This window comes from Sciurus carolinensis, chromosome X, assembly GCF_902686445.1.
Source record: "Sciurus carolinensis chromosome X, mSciCar1.2, whole genome shotgun sequence".
NCBI classification, from domain to species: Eukaryota; Metazoa; Chordata; class Mammalia; order Rodentia; family Sciuridae; genus Sciurus; species Sciurus carolinensis.
In genome coordinates this window covers 127,395,621-127,410,656 of record NC_062232.1, presented here as the reverse complement: position 1 = coordinate 127,410,656, position 15,036 = coordinate 127,395,621, and the positions used below count along the sequence as shown (strand labels likewise).

General features: G+C 37.8%; 1 protein-coding gene and 1 long non-coding RNA gene across 7 annotated transcripts in view; one reads left to right on the top strand and one right to left on the bottom strand.

The window, feature by feature from the left end:
- Positions 1-15,036, bottom strand: part of Mtm1 (myotubularin 1) — a 105,947-nt gene that overhangs the window by 14,933 nt on the left and 75,978 nt on the right. For all 5 annotated transcript variants that reach the window (XM_047535413.1, XM_047535411.1, XM_047535414.1 and 2 more), the window contains 5 exons: positions 14,128-14,316; positions 9,792-9,977; positions 2,231-2,437; positions 875-967; positions 163-276 (listed from right to left, as the gene is read on the bottom strand). In XM_047535413.1, coding sequence (XP_047391369.1) covers positions 163-276; positions 875-967; positions 2,231-2,437; positions 9,792-9,977; positions 14,128-14,316 — 789 coding nt within the window. The remainder of the gene's footprint in view (positions 1-162; positions 277-874; positions 968-2,230; positions 2,438-9,791; positions 9,978-14,127; positions 14,317-15,036) is intronic.
- The window catches only part of LOC124971745 (uncharacterized), a 50,438-nt gene that overhangs the window by 31,453 nt on the left and 3,949 nt on the right, over positions 1-15,036 (top strand). The window contains exon 1 of one of the 2 annotated variants that reach the window (XR_007106344.1): positions 11,042-11,170. The exons of the other annotated variant lie outside the window; for it this stretch is intronic. This is a non-coding gene — a long non-coding RNA (uncharacterized LOC124971745). Of the gene's footprint in view, positions 1-11,041; positions 11,171-15,036 lie in introns of those variants that run through there. 2 annotated transcript variants of the gene reach the window in all.

Sequence of the window (15,036 nt, the reverse complement as noted above, 5' to 3'; positions counted from 1 at the left end):
ATTTATATGTGGTGTTGAGAATCAAACTCAGTGCCTCGCACATGCAAGGCAAGAGCTCTACCACTGAGCTACAACCCTAGCCCCTATCATATTCTTCTTAATTCATGGTAGACTAGATACGTTTTGGCAAGCCTTTACAAAAAGATAAGCATTTTTACTCACCTGTCTTTCTCGAGCAGATTCACAGTTGAATAGGAAAGTACCGAATCGGCAACTGTATAGATGATCCAAAATTGTAATCAAAAACTGTTCATTGAATTCAAAAGCTGTAGGGAACTAGAAAAAAACAAATAAGCAAGCAAGGCATGAATGCATGAGATTAATATTTTATAGAACTTAAAAGATGCATGTAGGAGGGACTAAATGCTACTATACTGTTGGGTTCTGGGAAGGATAGCAGGGGCTACATTTTATACAGGACTGAGAAGTTTCAATACGTGTCAAGTAAAGGCAGAAGACAAAAAGGTGTCAGGAGGTTCATTTTCTGGATTTTCCTGGGCAGACAGGATACTTGAATTCTTTAAGGGATTAGGAATTAGCAGACATGCCTACATCTAAATGCCTGTGTAGAATGCATACAAAAGACAACTTGGTAATGTTAGTTATATTGATCCACTAGCAGAAATAATGCAGATAAAATTTGAACTTGAAAACTTTATTATGGGGGATTTCAGACATATGGATAATAGTTGCAATAAAAAAGTGAACCCATGCATATGCATCGCTTGGATTCAACAATTATTCACATGTGGCTAATCTTGTTTCACCTCTATCTCTGTCTTGCATATTTTGGGGGTAAATCCCAGGTATTATGTAACAACATATTTAATTTAAACATTAAGTTGACTGTATTTTAGTCTCATATACTCCTTACCTGTTTTGACATCTGCCATACACAATCAATAAACTGAAGAAAAATAGGAGATCGGTCAGCATCAGCGTGATTTTTATCACCATGACCTATTCTCTGAAATGAATTGGTGAAGATGACTTGTTTAATTCACAGGTATAAAACTGAGAAAGCATATGAGCCACAAATTCTGACTATACATCTCAGCAATCTGCCTTCTAAATGCCAAGTTTATCAGATAGTTAACAGTATATATTTCCATGGAAATATAAATAATAGAAGGTTTCATTATAATGGAAATTAGGTATATAAACTATAAAGTACCCCTAAAAACTGGTGAAACATCATAATACTATGTTATTACTAAAATTATTCTATATAATTACAGTTTTGTAGGAGTTGTAGATAGCTACAAATAGAAGAGAGGACTGGATTACCCTGAGTACTGTGGTACAAGATATGTAATGTAGTTATTTCTGTCATAAAAGAACCAAGTCCAAAGTTTAAAGGCTTGAAATCATGTCCAAAAACTGTGATCATTAGAATTAAAACTTTTTGCTCTTACAGACAAAATCAGCAACTTCACAATGCATTCATTTGCTAAATCACAATGCTTTCTACTTGAAGATGTTATTCATTCTACTGATAAAATGTGGCTGAAGGCTAAAAGGTGACAAAACAGGGTTCTGAAAGTGGGAAAGGAGCTGGTTAAAAACACTTATTCAAAGACATCATGAAGAAAGACCTGAGAATACGAATTTTAAGAGGTTCTCTTGATGATTTAAAATGTATATCAGAGAATAATAATAAAAAGCCTCAACTAAAATGTGGCATTTCTATAAAACATTTGGCCTTATTAGCTATAATATTAGTTTACACTGTCATCATATCTTCCCTCTTCTGTGAAAGTTCAATTTAAACATTTCTAAGCAGATTCTATTACTTTCAAGTGAAACTGTAGAGTGCAGATGGATAAACATGTCTCCTAAAACAACTTTTATCAATCTAAGGCATCATACATTTTCAAACCTGTAAAGTGTTTTTTATTTACTTTTCTCAGATTTTCATTTTTGTACTGAATACATGGCTTAGCAATTAGTGTTTCAATACCAAATGATGGTGTTTGATTTTGTAAAAAGAATTAGTTTTATTGGCTAGGCATGATAGTTCACGCCTGTAATCCCAGCAGCTCAGAAAGCTGAGGCAGGAGGAGTGCAAATTCAAAGCCAGTCTAAGAAACTCAGCAAGGCCCTAAACAACTTAGTGAGACCCTATCTCAAAATAAAAAATAAAAAGGGCTGGGGATGTAGATCAGTGGTTAAGTGCCTTGGGTTCAATCCCCAGTACCCCTCCCCCAAATTAGTTTTATTGTTAACTTACAGATGCAAATTTATGTCCAAAACTGATCCATTCTTTTTGCACCAGTATTTCAAAGCCTTCGATGCTCCTGTAGTAGCTGTCCAACATCAGCATGGCCAGGGACGTCAGCTGAGCAGTCCTGTCCCATCCGTCACTGCAGTGCACAAGCACTGAACTCTTCCCTGAAGAAACTTTGTCTGCAACTTGAATGGCTCCTGTCAGAACAAGCTGTCAGAGAAAAATATGTGAGTGAGTAGGCAGCACTAAGATATTGCTTAAATTTAAAAGTATGATGTTTTAACTATACACAAAGTTCTGCTTTAAAATATCCGTCAGTATCTAGAACAGAGTGAAGAAAATGGAATACTGGGAACTGTGGGGTCTGTTTATCTTCCCCTGTCTACAGAGACTGCATTCAGGTGTGTCTAGATGTTACAAAACAAAGCCATACTGCATTTCGACAGTATTTCCATGAATGTGACTGAATAGTTTACCAAGGCTGCCATTACAGAGTACCAAAAACTGGGTGGCTTAGACAATAGAAATTGGTTGTCTCACAGTTCTGGAGGGTGGAAGCCTGAGATCAAGGTGTTAGTAGGGCCATGTTACCCTCTGCAGGAGCTTGTTGCATGCCCCTCTCCTAGCATCTGGGAGTTCCTGGGCTTGTGGCAGCATAACCCAAATCTTCACCTGGCATTATCCCTGTGTGCATGCCTCTGTGTCCAAATCATCCCTTTTTATAAGGACAGCAGTCATGTTGAAGTAGGGACTTACTCCTTAAGCCTCATCTTTTAAATCATCACAAGACTTTACCTCCAAAAAAGGTTGTCCTTTGAGGTATTAGGGGTCAGGACTTCAACATATGAATTGCAGGGGTACCACTCAACCTACAATAGTGATGGTATTAAATGTAAAGTCTATTCTAGACCTTAAAGGTCTGATACAATGGAAATAAGCTCTTGGTCTTTGAACTGACAAAATATGGCCTCTTATTTGGCTTTAAAACAGAATACGTATCATAAAGATAAATATTTAATTGAAATTTAAAGATATGTGTCTTAAAGATAAAAATTTGAGACTTAAAAGCACCACTAAATTTTATGAATTATTGCTATGATGTCACTTTTGATGATGCAGGTATTTAGAGAGAATATGATAAGAGCTGGCAAATTCATACAATTGTGCTATTGTCACCACAATCCAACTGTAGTAGTCCATCACCCCAAAAGTTCCCTTGTACCATCTGAGGTCAATCTGTGCTCCTGCCCTCAGACCCAGACACCCACTGATTTGCTTCTTGACTCTACAGTTTTGCTTTAATAGAAATTTCATGTACATGGAATCATATGCCATGCAGCCACTGTTGTCAAGGTTCATCCATGTTGTAGCATGGATTGGTGCTTTTTTCCTTTTTATGGCATATAATATTCTATGGTATGGAGAGACCACATGTTACTTATCCATTCATCAGTTGAGATACATTTGGTTATTTCTCATATTTATTTACTACAAATAATGATGTTGTGAACTTTTCCAAACATGTTTTTGAAAGGACACAGCATTTTCATTTTTCTTGGGTAAAATAGCTAAGAGTGTGATGATTGGAATCTATGGTAAATGTATGTGTCATTTTCAAAGAAATTGACAAACTATTTAAAAAACTGTTGTACTATCTCACATTCCCACCAGTGTAGAAAGGTTCCATCTTTTTATGTGGTTATCAGTCATCTGCATATATTTTGTGAATTTGAGTTGTTTATTTGTTTGGTATTTTGTAGTACTGGGACTGTAATATGGGTACCAGGTACTCTTGGCAAACACTCTACCACTGAAGTACATACCTAGACCTTTTTAAATTTTATTTTTAGACAGGGTCTAAGTAATCCTTGCTGGTTTTGCACTTGTGATCTTCTTGCCTGAACCTCCTGAGTAGCTGGGATTAGAGGTGTGCACCACCATGGCTGGCTTAAGTTGAGTTTTTAAAAATTTATTCCACAGAGCTCCCAAAATTCTAACAGTCATGCTTAGATATGTATCACTGTCATTTTTAACTAATTCAAGGAAATTGAAATACTCATTTTTTAAACTAATTCAAGGAAAAGTTGGACCATGTGAAAGATCTGACATGCAGAGAATTTTAAAAGAAATGTAACTTTATTATTTTACATAAACAGGGTAATGAGAGATACGTGAACAAAGTGGTGCCGAAAAGGAAAGGTTAGGGGCTCTAAGTATGATAAGCCATCAATTACTTGTACAAAACTCATTGCTTCTGAAATGACTAGTGCAGTTCATTTCCTGAAGCATATTAAGTGTTGTTCATGCAATCCTGTTTACAAATCTTAATTTGAGGTACTTCTGAACAAAGGGCTGTTGAGAAGCATTTTTACAGAGTGCAACTCTCACCCTACACACTTCTCTCACAATAAAAAAGGGACTCGATCTCCGTTATTTTTTTTAAAAATGAGATATTTTCCAATGATGTATGAATTCCCAGAATTAATTATGACAGGAATAATCAAATTTCGATTTTTAAAACACTACCACTGAAAATGTAAATAACCCGATAGACTTGTGGCTGGTGGGAAGAAATGACAGGCATCAAGCAGTATGTGTGGCTCTGGGGTCACAGGACTGTCTCTGAAACTTTGTTCCACCACTTTGGAAACTCAGCCCTTAGTCCAATCATCCAGCTGAGGTGTGTTTCCTACACAAGGAGAGGAAGGGTACCTGCACTTAGTTATCTTGGACTAAAAGGTAATCCCTCCCAAAGTGTTGATGTTGCACATTCATTCAATGACTACTAGTGGCCAGATAGCTGCCATCCAAGTAGCCCAGTTCATGTGTCACTTTAAACTAGGAAGGAGCACTACAAGCTCCAGACACCACAGACTCCTCCTTCCACCTTCTGGGGGTTCTGTCAGTGGAATGGAATAAAGATTTGGGAGGTGTGTCAAGGGTGGTGGTCTTCTCACTGAAAAAGGCTTGTCCTGAGGACCTGCACTGAGTGGTGGGACCGTTTCCCCAGAGTGCAGGTCAGTGATGGCCTAAGCATGCCTGTCACATTCCCAGCATGGCTGGAGCATAGAGTGGGAGCCTGGATGATGTCCAGGTCTTAACCCCTGGAACCTGTGAATACTACCTTACATGGAAGCAAGGACTTTGTAAATATGATCAAGGTCATGATTTTGAGATGGAGAGATTATTCTAGACTATCCAGTTGGGCCTAAATTACACAAATTCTAATAAGAGGGAGATGAGGGAGATTTCACACACACAGAAGAAGAAAAGGCAACATGACCACAGAGGTGGAGGTTGGAGGGATGCAGTGGGAAACCAAGGAATGTCAGTGGCCACAAGAAGCTGCAAGAGGCAAGGAACACATTCTCCCTGAAAGCTTACAGAGGGAGCACAGCACCCAGTGTCCCACCTCATCACATTGCAAGGCCTAGCCCAAGGCGACCCATGTGTCTGCTCCAGTCTCTAAACTGCTATGATTACACTGATGCCACAGAAGCTGCACTGGATGTTGTTATGCATGTCCAGCTGGGCTCCATAGAATCCTCAGATCTCCTCTGGTTTCGTTAATGGATAGTGATGGTTTACATTTTTTTAATCCTCCTTACTGCAGATAAAACTACAGGGATCTTTTACAATATTTTCCACATTTCTGAAGTCCTAACTTCCCATCTTCCTCTTCTGCAGATGGCCTTCCCACCTAATTTCCTCAGGCACCTGAGCTGTTGAATGGTACCTACTGTGAAATACCCTCTTCCTTCCCTCTTGCTTAGAGTACAGCTTACCCACTTTTCCAGTAACTCCCGTACTTGGACTTTGCCTTTTAAATAAAGTCTTTCTGCCTTCTTTACTGAAGTAATATATAATCATGAAAAATGGAGCAAACAAAAGGACACAAAAGAAAAGAAAAATGATCATGATCTTATTAGTCAGAAAAACAAATTTTACATGTTGCTTGACACCTTTTTAAACTTCTCTATATACAAACGTATGTCCCCCCTTTTGGCATCAGGGATTGAACCCAGGAGCGCTTTACCACTCAGTCACATCCCAAGTCCTTTTTATTTATTTTTTTATTTTGAGGCAGGGTCTCCCTACGTTACTTAGGGCCTCACTAAATTGCTGAGGCTAGCCTCCAACTTTGGATCCTTCTGCCTCAGCCTCCCAATCTGCTGGGATTACAGGTGTGTACCACCGTGTCCAGTCCTATCTTTGCTTTATTTGGGGTTTTGAAGCATTTTTCACTTTTATATACTGAGCATTTCCTCATATATTATATACTATATTACATAATCTTTAATGGTCATACAGTATTTAATTACATAGATATAACTTTACCTGCATATTTAATTTGTTTCCAATGTTTTTCCCACTCCTATAAATATCCTGGTATAATCATCGTTTCAGACCTGTGTGATCATTTCCTTTAAAAATGCCTAAAGTGAATCTTTTCTTTTGTCTGCAAAACAGGCTAAAGCGTCCCAAGACTTGAAATGCCCTTCCCATAGTCACATGATCCTCAACCCCCAACTATTTAGCTTTTTGAAAGCATAGTCTACTTGTCAACTGTTGCCTGCACTTCATTGCTAGACACCCATGAAGGTGTACTTTCAAAGTCATCAAGGATCTCCCCAAACTTTGAAGTATCACTGACCATTTCTTCTTAGGTCTGTTCTTGACATTCCAATACCTTCTTTTGATTTCCTAGTATCTCTCTTGTGCCTCCTACACTGAGCTCTACTTCTCACTTCTGTCCTGGATAAAGATATGATCAAGGCACACTGTTGTAAGGATTCTGATCTTCTCATTCATCCTCTCCCTCAGCATCCATACTAGAGGCCTTGGCTTGAGTACATTTCCCCATAGCTAATTCCCAAACCCACATGTCAGTCTTAACCCTTGAGTTCCACTTTGCTTGAAAACCTGCCTACTACTAGACATCACCAGGGGATAATCTGCCACTACCCCAAATGCACATATGCTGACCAAGGTCCTGATCAGGACTACCCTTCATCCGCAAATGGTGGCATCATTCTCTCAGCTAGGCTCACACTCTTGGCATCATCCTCCATTTCTTTAGGTCCTGCATTCAGTTAATCATCAAGTATCACAAGTCCTTCCTTAGTGTTATGGTTTAGATAATAGGTATTCCACAAAAGCTCATGTGTGAGACAATGCAAGAAAGTTGAGAGGTGAAATGCTTGGGTTATGAGAGTTGTAACTTAATCAGCAACTTCATCCCCTGATAGGGATTAACTTGGTGTTAACTGTAGGTAGGTAGGGTATGGCTCAAGGAGATGGGTCTTTGGGGGCATGCCTTTGGGGTATTTATATTGTTCTAGTGGAGCAGAGTTCTCTTTCTCTGCCTCCTGATACCATGTCCTGACCTGTTTTCCTTTGCCACATTCTTCTGCCATGGCGTCCTGCCTCACCTTAGGTTCCAAGGAGTGGAGTCCACTATGGACTGAAACCCCTGGAAATGTGAGCCCCAAAATAGATCTTTCCTCCTCCAGTTGTTCTTGTGAGGTCTTTGATCAAAGAGGGGGAAAAACTGACTAAAACTCTTGGTAACACCTTGTGTCCTTGTGCCCTTTTGTAGTCCCCTCATCCCTGCACTGGCCATTATTACCCCTCATCTTTGCACTCTTGAGATGGTTCTGTTTTCTCTGTCTCATATTCTCCCCTCTCCTGTCTATTCTATAAGCAGCTGCCAGAACATTTTCCTAAAGTATACTGCTATTCCCAAACCTCATGGGCCTCTGCAGAGTCTACATTGAGAGTCAAGGCTCCTGACCAGGTCTCTAGGTCACCTGCATCCACAGAAACCCCCACTCTTGCTAACTCAGTCTCAGCCATTTCTATTTCTGGGCTTTTGTCTTAGCTGTTCACTTTTTCTAGGATGCATTCCCTTATTCCTCTGTTTTCTTCAAGGACCAGATCAAGTCCCACTGAATTCCAAAGGGCCTGTTCCTTCCATTGACTTTGATGTGAAGGCCCATTTGGTATGGAGCGTATGGTACACTAGAATAGTTGAATATTATGCTCCTCAACCACATATGAACCTCCTTAGAAGCATAAAATTCATCTTCTACTTGTTCCCATTAACAGGGTCTAAAGCAATAAGCACATGATCCCCGCCCCCACCTTTTTTTTTTTTTTTTGACTGGGGATCGAACTCAGGGGCACTCAACCACTGAGCTACATCTCCAGCCCCTTTTCATTTTTTAAATTGGGACAGGGTCACACCAAGTTGCTAAGGGTCTCACTAAGTTGCTGAGGCTGTCCTTGAACTTGTGATCCTCCCGCTCAGCCTCTAGAGTCCCTGGGATTACACATGTACACCACCACATTTGACCATATGATCCTTTTTCTAAAATAAACATTTTAATTTTAGAATAGCTTTAGGGTCTGGTGATGTAGCTCAGTGCTAGGGACCCTGCCAAGAATGCCAAGGGCCCTAGGTTTGATTCCTAGTACCTAAAAAAAAATAACAATAAATAAGTAAATAGTTTTAGATGTATAGAAAACTTATAAAGGTACTATAGAAAGATGGAAAGTTCCTATATATTCAGCTCAATTTCTCATCTTATTGACATCTTACAGTACACTTGTTACAACTAAAGTATATCATATAATATCATGTTTGTCACAACTGAACCAATATTGATATACTGTTAAATTATTATTAATAAGCTTATTAACTTATTATTTTAAAAGTCCACATTTTATTCAGATTTTCTTAGTTTTGAACCTAATGTGCTTTTTTTTTGTTCCAGAATCTTATCCAGGATACACCTTACATTTTAGTTGTCACAATTATTTTGCAATTCATGTTTTAGAATAAATTTTAAAAATTGAAAATTAAAGAGTAAAAAACAATTGATATTTAAGTAGGAAAATTTAATTCCACTAGAGAACAATTTATCTTAATAATTCACCTATTTGAAGTAGGTTTTTAACTTCTTTGTTTACAGAATTAAAATGGTTTCTAAAAATGTTAGTTCCTTTAGAGAGCTTCAAATACCTTTAAGAGTAGAGGATTTTTAGGGCTGCGGGAGTAGCTTAGTGGTAGAGCACTTGCATACCATGTGTGAGGCCCTGGGTTTAATCCCTAGCACTGAAAAAAAAAAAGTAAAGGATTTTTGATGCTCTATCATGATGAAGAATTGGACACAATAGAAGTATAAAACAAATTCTTTAAAATTAGTCAATTTGAGATATTTTTTTCAAAAAATTACCTCTTTGGAGGTCCATGGGGGACATACCCAATAATGGTTAGATAATAAACTGGTTATTCCTAAATAAACCTGCATGAAAGACTGAACTATTTACTACTGACAAAATTGAAAGACACATCTCTCCAAACTCTAAAAATAAGCTAAAGTGATGTTATAAAACCTTTAATTTAGGTAAGCAAATTATAAAGAAACATAAAACTGTCAAATGTAAAGTCGTCTACTATTAATAGTTTCACTGTTGATTTTTAAGTACATAAGGAAATATATCCTGTTCCACTAAACAATTATTTTGTTTTACATACACAAATTTTTAAAAATATACTTGCCTTGATATGTTCTAACCAATGAGTAGACTCCAAACTGGACAACCAATGAGATTCTTCTATATTAGGATAAACAATGTCTTTCACTTTTTTTAAAGATTCCCGCATAACATGAATATTATGAATGTCTAAGAAGGAAAGTTCTGCATTATGATATGCATCATCACTTTCATATCCTCCTCCTGTTGCCTAAGAAACAAGACATACAAAACAATCAGTTATTTATATTCTATTAGTAACTTGTACAAATATTTCAAGAGTTATTTTTCCTCTAAATCTCAACCCAAACCTCTCCAGTTTAAATAAATAATTGATGTGACCTGACTTCCTAACCAATAGTAAGCCTCAACAGTAGTCATACTTTGAGTTAGAAAAAAAGATGGAAGGCAGGCAATTTTCTGGGTACTCAGTATTCATAAGTCAAAATTCTTCAAAGTACACTGTAATTACTGCCTGTCTTTCTAGATATGGAAAGGCAAGAGCAGGTTCTGAAAGGTCCTACCCCTCCCCATCAGCTTTGTAGCTATAATAGTACTTACTCTTCTGGGGAGGTAGATGCAGCCAAATTGAGGTGGCAGCAGGCACTGCTGGCTATGTCGCAGTACTCACATGGGACAAGATAAGTTAGGGGAAATGACCGGCTTTGGAATCAAACAGACCCAGGCCAATAATGAGAAAACAAAAACTCAAGAGATGCTATTTAAAGCCAGTGGAATTTAAGTCTAATGTACCTTCAAAGTTGCACCTTTTCTACTACATCATGACTACCTCTCTGCTATGCAAACAGGAAGGACAGAGCACTGCATGTAGTATGCCCTCAAAAAACACAAAGTTCCCAGAGGTGACGAGATCACCACTACTCAAATGCAGCATCTGCAAATATTAACTTCCCAGGGCAGGTTTTGGTTCACTTCTACAGTGTGGTAAAGAATGTCTGTTTTCCACATTGACAGAAAGAGATATGGTGGTTTTGTTTAGGAACCTGGATGCACTCTGCTTAAATGTTTGCAAATGCCATAGGACACGTGGCCTCTGGCCCTTTAAGAAAAAGTTAAACAGTTCTGAGACTTGCAAAGAAAGCAACAGTTCAGACTGCTGGTAGGAAGAAAGCAGGGAAACACCTGCATGGGACTGAAGAGGAAAGCAGAAGTTCAAAGAGAAATGTGCATTCACTACAACATGCCTCTTTTCTTTTTCTTTGTAACAGTGGAATGAATATAAGCTTATATCCAGGTTGGGAAGGGACAAAGCAACCTACAGTTTTGTTCTGGAGTGGGGGTAGTCACAGAGAAGGTTTCCTGCAGTAGAAGGAAGGCTCCCACTTGAACTTACAACTTGGAGACCTATGTGGCCAGCCAGAGGCCTTGGTCTCTGGACTCCAGGTGAGAAAATATATTAAGGCAAAAATATTTCTTTAGCACTTGCTCTAAACAGTGTTGGTAGTAAGTAGGCAGTAAATCTTCACTTTGGTGTTTTTAAAGAGCTGTTAGCTAATAAATAATAGACAAATGGGCCAACTTCCTGGCCTACTGGTTATCCAGGCCTCAGGGAAGAGTGCCAGCAGAGGCACCCCTGTCATCCTGGCAGTCACTTTTGCAAAATGCAGGCACAGAATCTGGAGGAAGGGGCCAGCTTACGTTTACATAGCTTTGCAAGCGTGTAGTGCAATGACACATGTCAGCTTCCCAGCAAAGGACCTGCTTCTCTGCAAGTGTGCCTTTTAAATAATTATGGTGGTTTTCAAAGAGATCCTTGACACTGGAGTTCCTTTCATAAAAAACTGAAAATGTTATATGAGAAAAGGAAACTACACTTTTTACTCATTGCCAAAGTTTCTGGCAAAAGACACTAATAAACTTCTACTTTAATTCATCATGTCTTGCCACAAAAATAGAAGTGGCTTGGTGCTACATCTGAGTGACCCCTGAGTTTTGTTTGATTTTTAATTTAAAACGATGTCATGTTGTAGGCTAGATTGTGGGTTGCAGATTTCTAAATATTCACAAGGGATGAGCAATTACAGTCAAAGAGAACCGAAGTCAGGAAGGGTAAAAATCAATTAGTCAAGCACAGACTGAGTTCCCCAAAGTTCAAATTCTCCAACTCTGGTTACTTTTGAAATCTTCTCTTTGGTTTTCCTTTATTCAACAGAAACAATCCAAATACCTAGTATAATGGCATGAAGGTTCAAGGGCCTGTTACTACAGATGTACACAACAAGGAGACAGATATGGTTGGGGGAGGAGGAGAACCCAAATGTGGTTTCTGAAAGAATGATCCAGAACTCTTTAAGGCTTAGTTTTTTTTTTTCCCCTTAATATTTTGTTTCCTAGGAGGACTAGAAACAGAGGCTCATTTCCCAAATGTTGAAAGGGCACTCAAGAATTCTACAGTCAAAGAGTTAATATAATGAAGGCATTCATCTCACACATTTTACTATCTTAAAATATTCTTTTTTCCATTTTATTTTTTATTTGTACTAATTAGTTATACATGAGTAGAACACATTTATGTATTTTGATAAATCATACAAAAATGGAGCATAATTTCTCAGTTTTTGATTGTACACACTGCAGGATCATTGGTCATGCAGTCATATATGTACATGAGGTAATAATGTCTGTTTCACTCTACTTTCATTCCTACCTCATACTCCTTCCCCTCCCTTCACTCCCCTCTCCTAATAAAGTAACTCTTCTTTCCTATCCCTCACCTTATTGTGAATATGCAGATGCTAATTCAAAATTTCTTTCTTAACACTCATTTTAATGTTACATCATATCTATTTCAGACTAAATACATGGAAATATTACATTTATACATATACTCAGTTCAAATTATATATGAAAGTTAATAGAAGCATAACTATATGAAATTAAGGATAATCCAAGAAGACACTTAGAATTAACTTCCTAAATATTTTAATTCTTAATTGACTTATTTTAACTTCCTGACTGCTTTCCATATAAGTTCAAAATAATTTCTAAACAAAAAGCAACTGTGGTAATAGCTTGTCTAAAAGTACACATGTGGTGGTGGAGGCTCTCCAGGATTAAATGTATGTGGCAGATGATCCATGTGCAAATAATGCAGAGCTGAGCGCTACACTCAGTCTGACACACCCTAGTGGAAACAGACATCACAGATTCCATTTAGGAAGATGCTCCATCTATCTGGGCTGATCAAGGACTTGTTTTGCTTTCAAGTTCTTGTCGTGTGTTCTGAATAATTGAAGATGTCGTATAAATGACCTTGTAATAAGCAAAGTATTAAAGATGATGAAATTTAAGCATACAGCTGATGAGAAACAATGAATCTGAAAGGCAGAATGAGAGTGAGAAACTCAGGGCAGGCCCACTGTGAGCATTTGGAAGTGACAGCTGACAATGATAGGAGTAAAAAGTAAAAGTAAAAAGGAGAAATCAAAGATAGAAGGACCATTTAGTGCAGAGGCAAACAACCTTCCACCATGCAGCAGCTTTTGAGGCACTATCAGGCAGTCGCTGATGTTCAGTGATGACCCTAATCAACTTCAAGTACATTTGGCATATTCTGCTTAAGCAGGCAAAAAGACAATTGACAAGGATTTGTTTGAAAACATTAAACTTCTGTGTATGTATGACAGGAAAATTCACCTGTATGGATTTATATATTTCTTGAATTTTATTAATAAGAATGCACATTTGAGTGTGTGTGTGGGGGGTTTCAATAAAGCTACAAATTTATGATTTTAATAATTGCATCTTTCCACAATTCCTTATAGATGCCTCACTAGTACAATGAGAGTGATAGACCATTGCCAAAGAGCTCCAAAGACATTTTAACTTGCCTGAGATCCCAGACAAAACCCAAGTTCATTATAGTTCTAGATGTGCCTATTTACCTAAAGTTTATTTTCATTTGATTATATATATGCATACATATGTGTAGATATAGATATAGTTATAGATGGACTCAATGCCTTTATTTATTTTTATGTGGTGCTAAGGATTGATGTGCTAGGAAAGTGCTTTCCCACTGAGCTATAACCCCACCCCTTTCATTTGATTTTAATCTAATTTTTTAATTAAAACTATTCTCTATTTAAGAATACTAGTTTTCTTAACTATTAATTTAAATTCAGGTGTTTATAGTCCCAGCTAATAGGGGGGCTGAGACAGTAGGATCATTTGGGCCCAGGAGTTCAAGGCCAGACTGGAAAACAGCAAGACCCCATCTCAAAAAATAAATAAAAGTAACAATAAACTCATGTATTGATATACCATTGCAAAATCATTCAAAGAAGACACTGCAGTCGACATGTGAGCTAAGTTTCCATCATATCATCAAATGCACTCACCTTGTTGGCCACTGCGTTAACACTGGGTCTTGCATCATAGATTGTGAGTTTAGAAATCTGTCTATTAGTCTCCCTGATCACATCAAGATATTTCTCATCATCTTTATTTCGTTTACCGCTCATACCAACAAGAGGCTGACTGCAACGCACAATGACCGTCTTGTTTTCTGGATGAATCCATGACAGCACCTATGTCAGTGTAGAAAGTTCAAACTGTCAAGAAACTGAGTCTCAAGAAAATAATTAAAATGAAAAAATAAAATACTAACAATCACGAAGAAGTGAATCTGTTTGCAATTTCACTGTGTGAGTGCCCAGAAACACATGTTGACACTGAGGACTACCTGGAATCAGAACAAGCAACTGTCTGACTGGCCTCTTGTTAATTAGCACCAAGAAATCACATGTTTATCTCAAGAAAGTTTTATCACCTAAAGGTAACAGAAAGTCTCTGATATTATTTTAATTCCATAGTTCTTAGCAGATTTGTTATCATATTGAAATATCTTCAGTAAAACGTGACAGGAAACAGTCTCTGGTATAATGTGTATAATCTCATGATACTAATGCACATCTACAGGTCATTTCCCCAATAGTCTCAATTGCAGGAAGAAGAAAACTTCAAGGAGCAAAGATCTTGGACTGTCAAGAGAGCTGCCAGTCTCCACAATGAAGTTTGGCAGACTTCTCTAACCCTTTTGATATCCAGCTTCCCAGCTTACAGCGCATGAGAAGTGAAACACATGAAAAGAGTTAATAACACAACATCCTAAAAACTACTGGGTTGTACACCTAAGCTGGGGAATGCTCAGAAGGAAGTCAATCTCAAGAAAACTGTTGAAAATGGGCAGGCCTAGTTTCTAATATTCTCTAGGAACACAGGATAAATACAATGAACAAGAATTAATC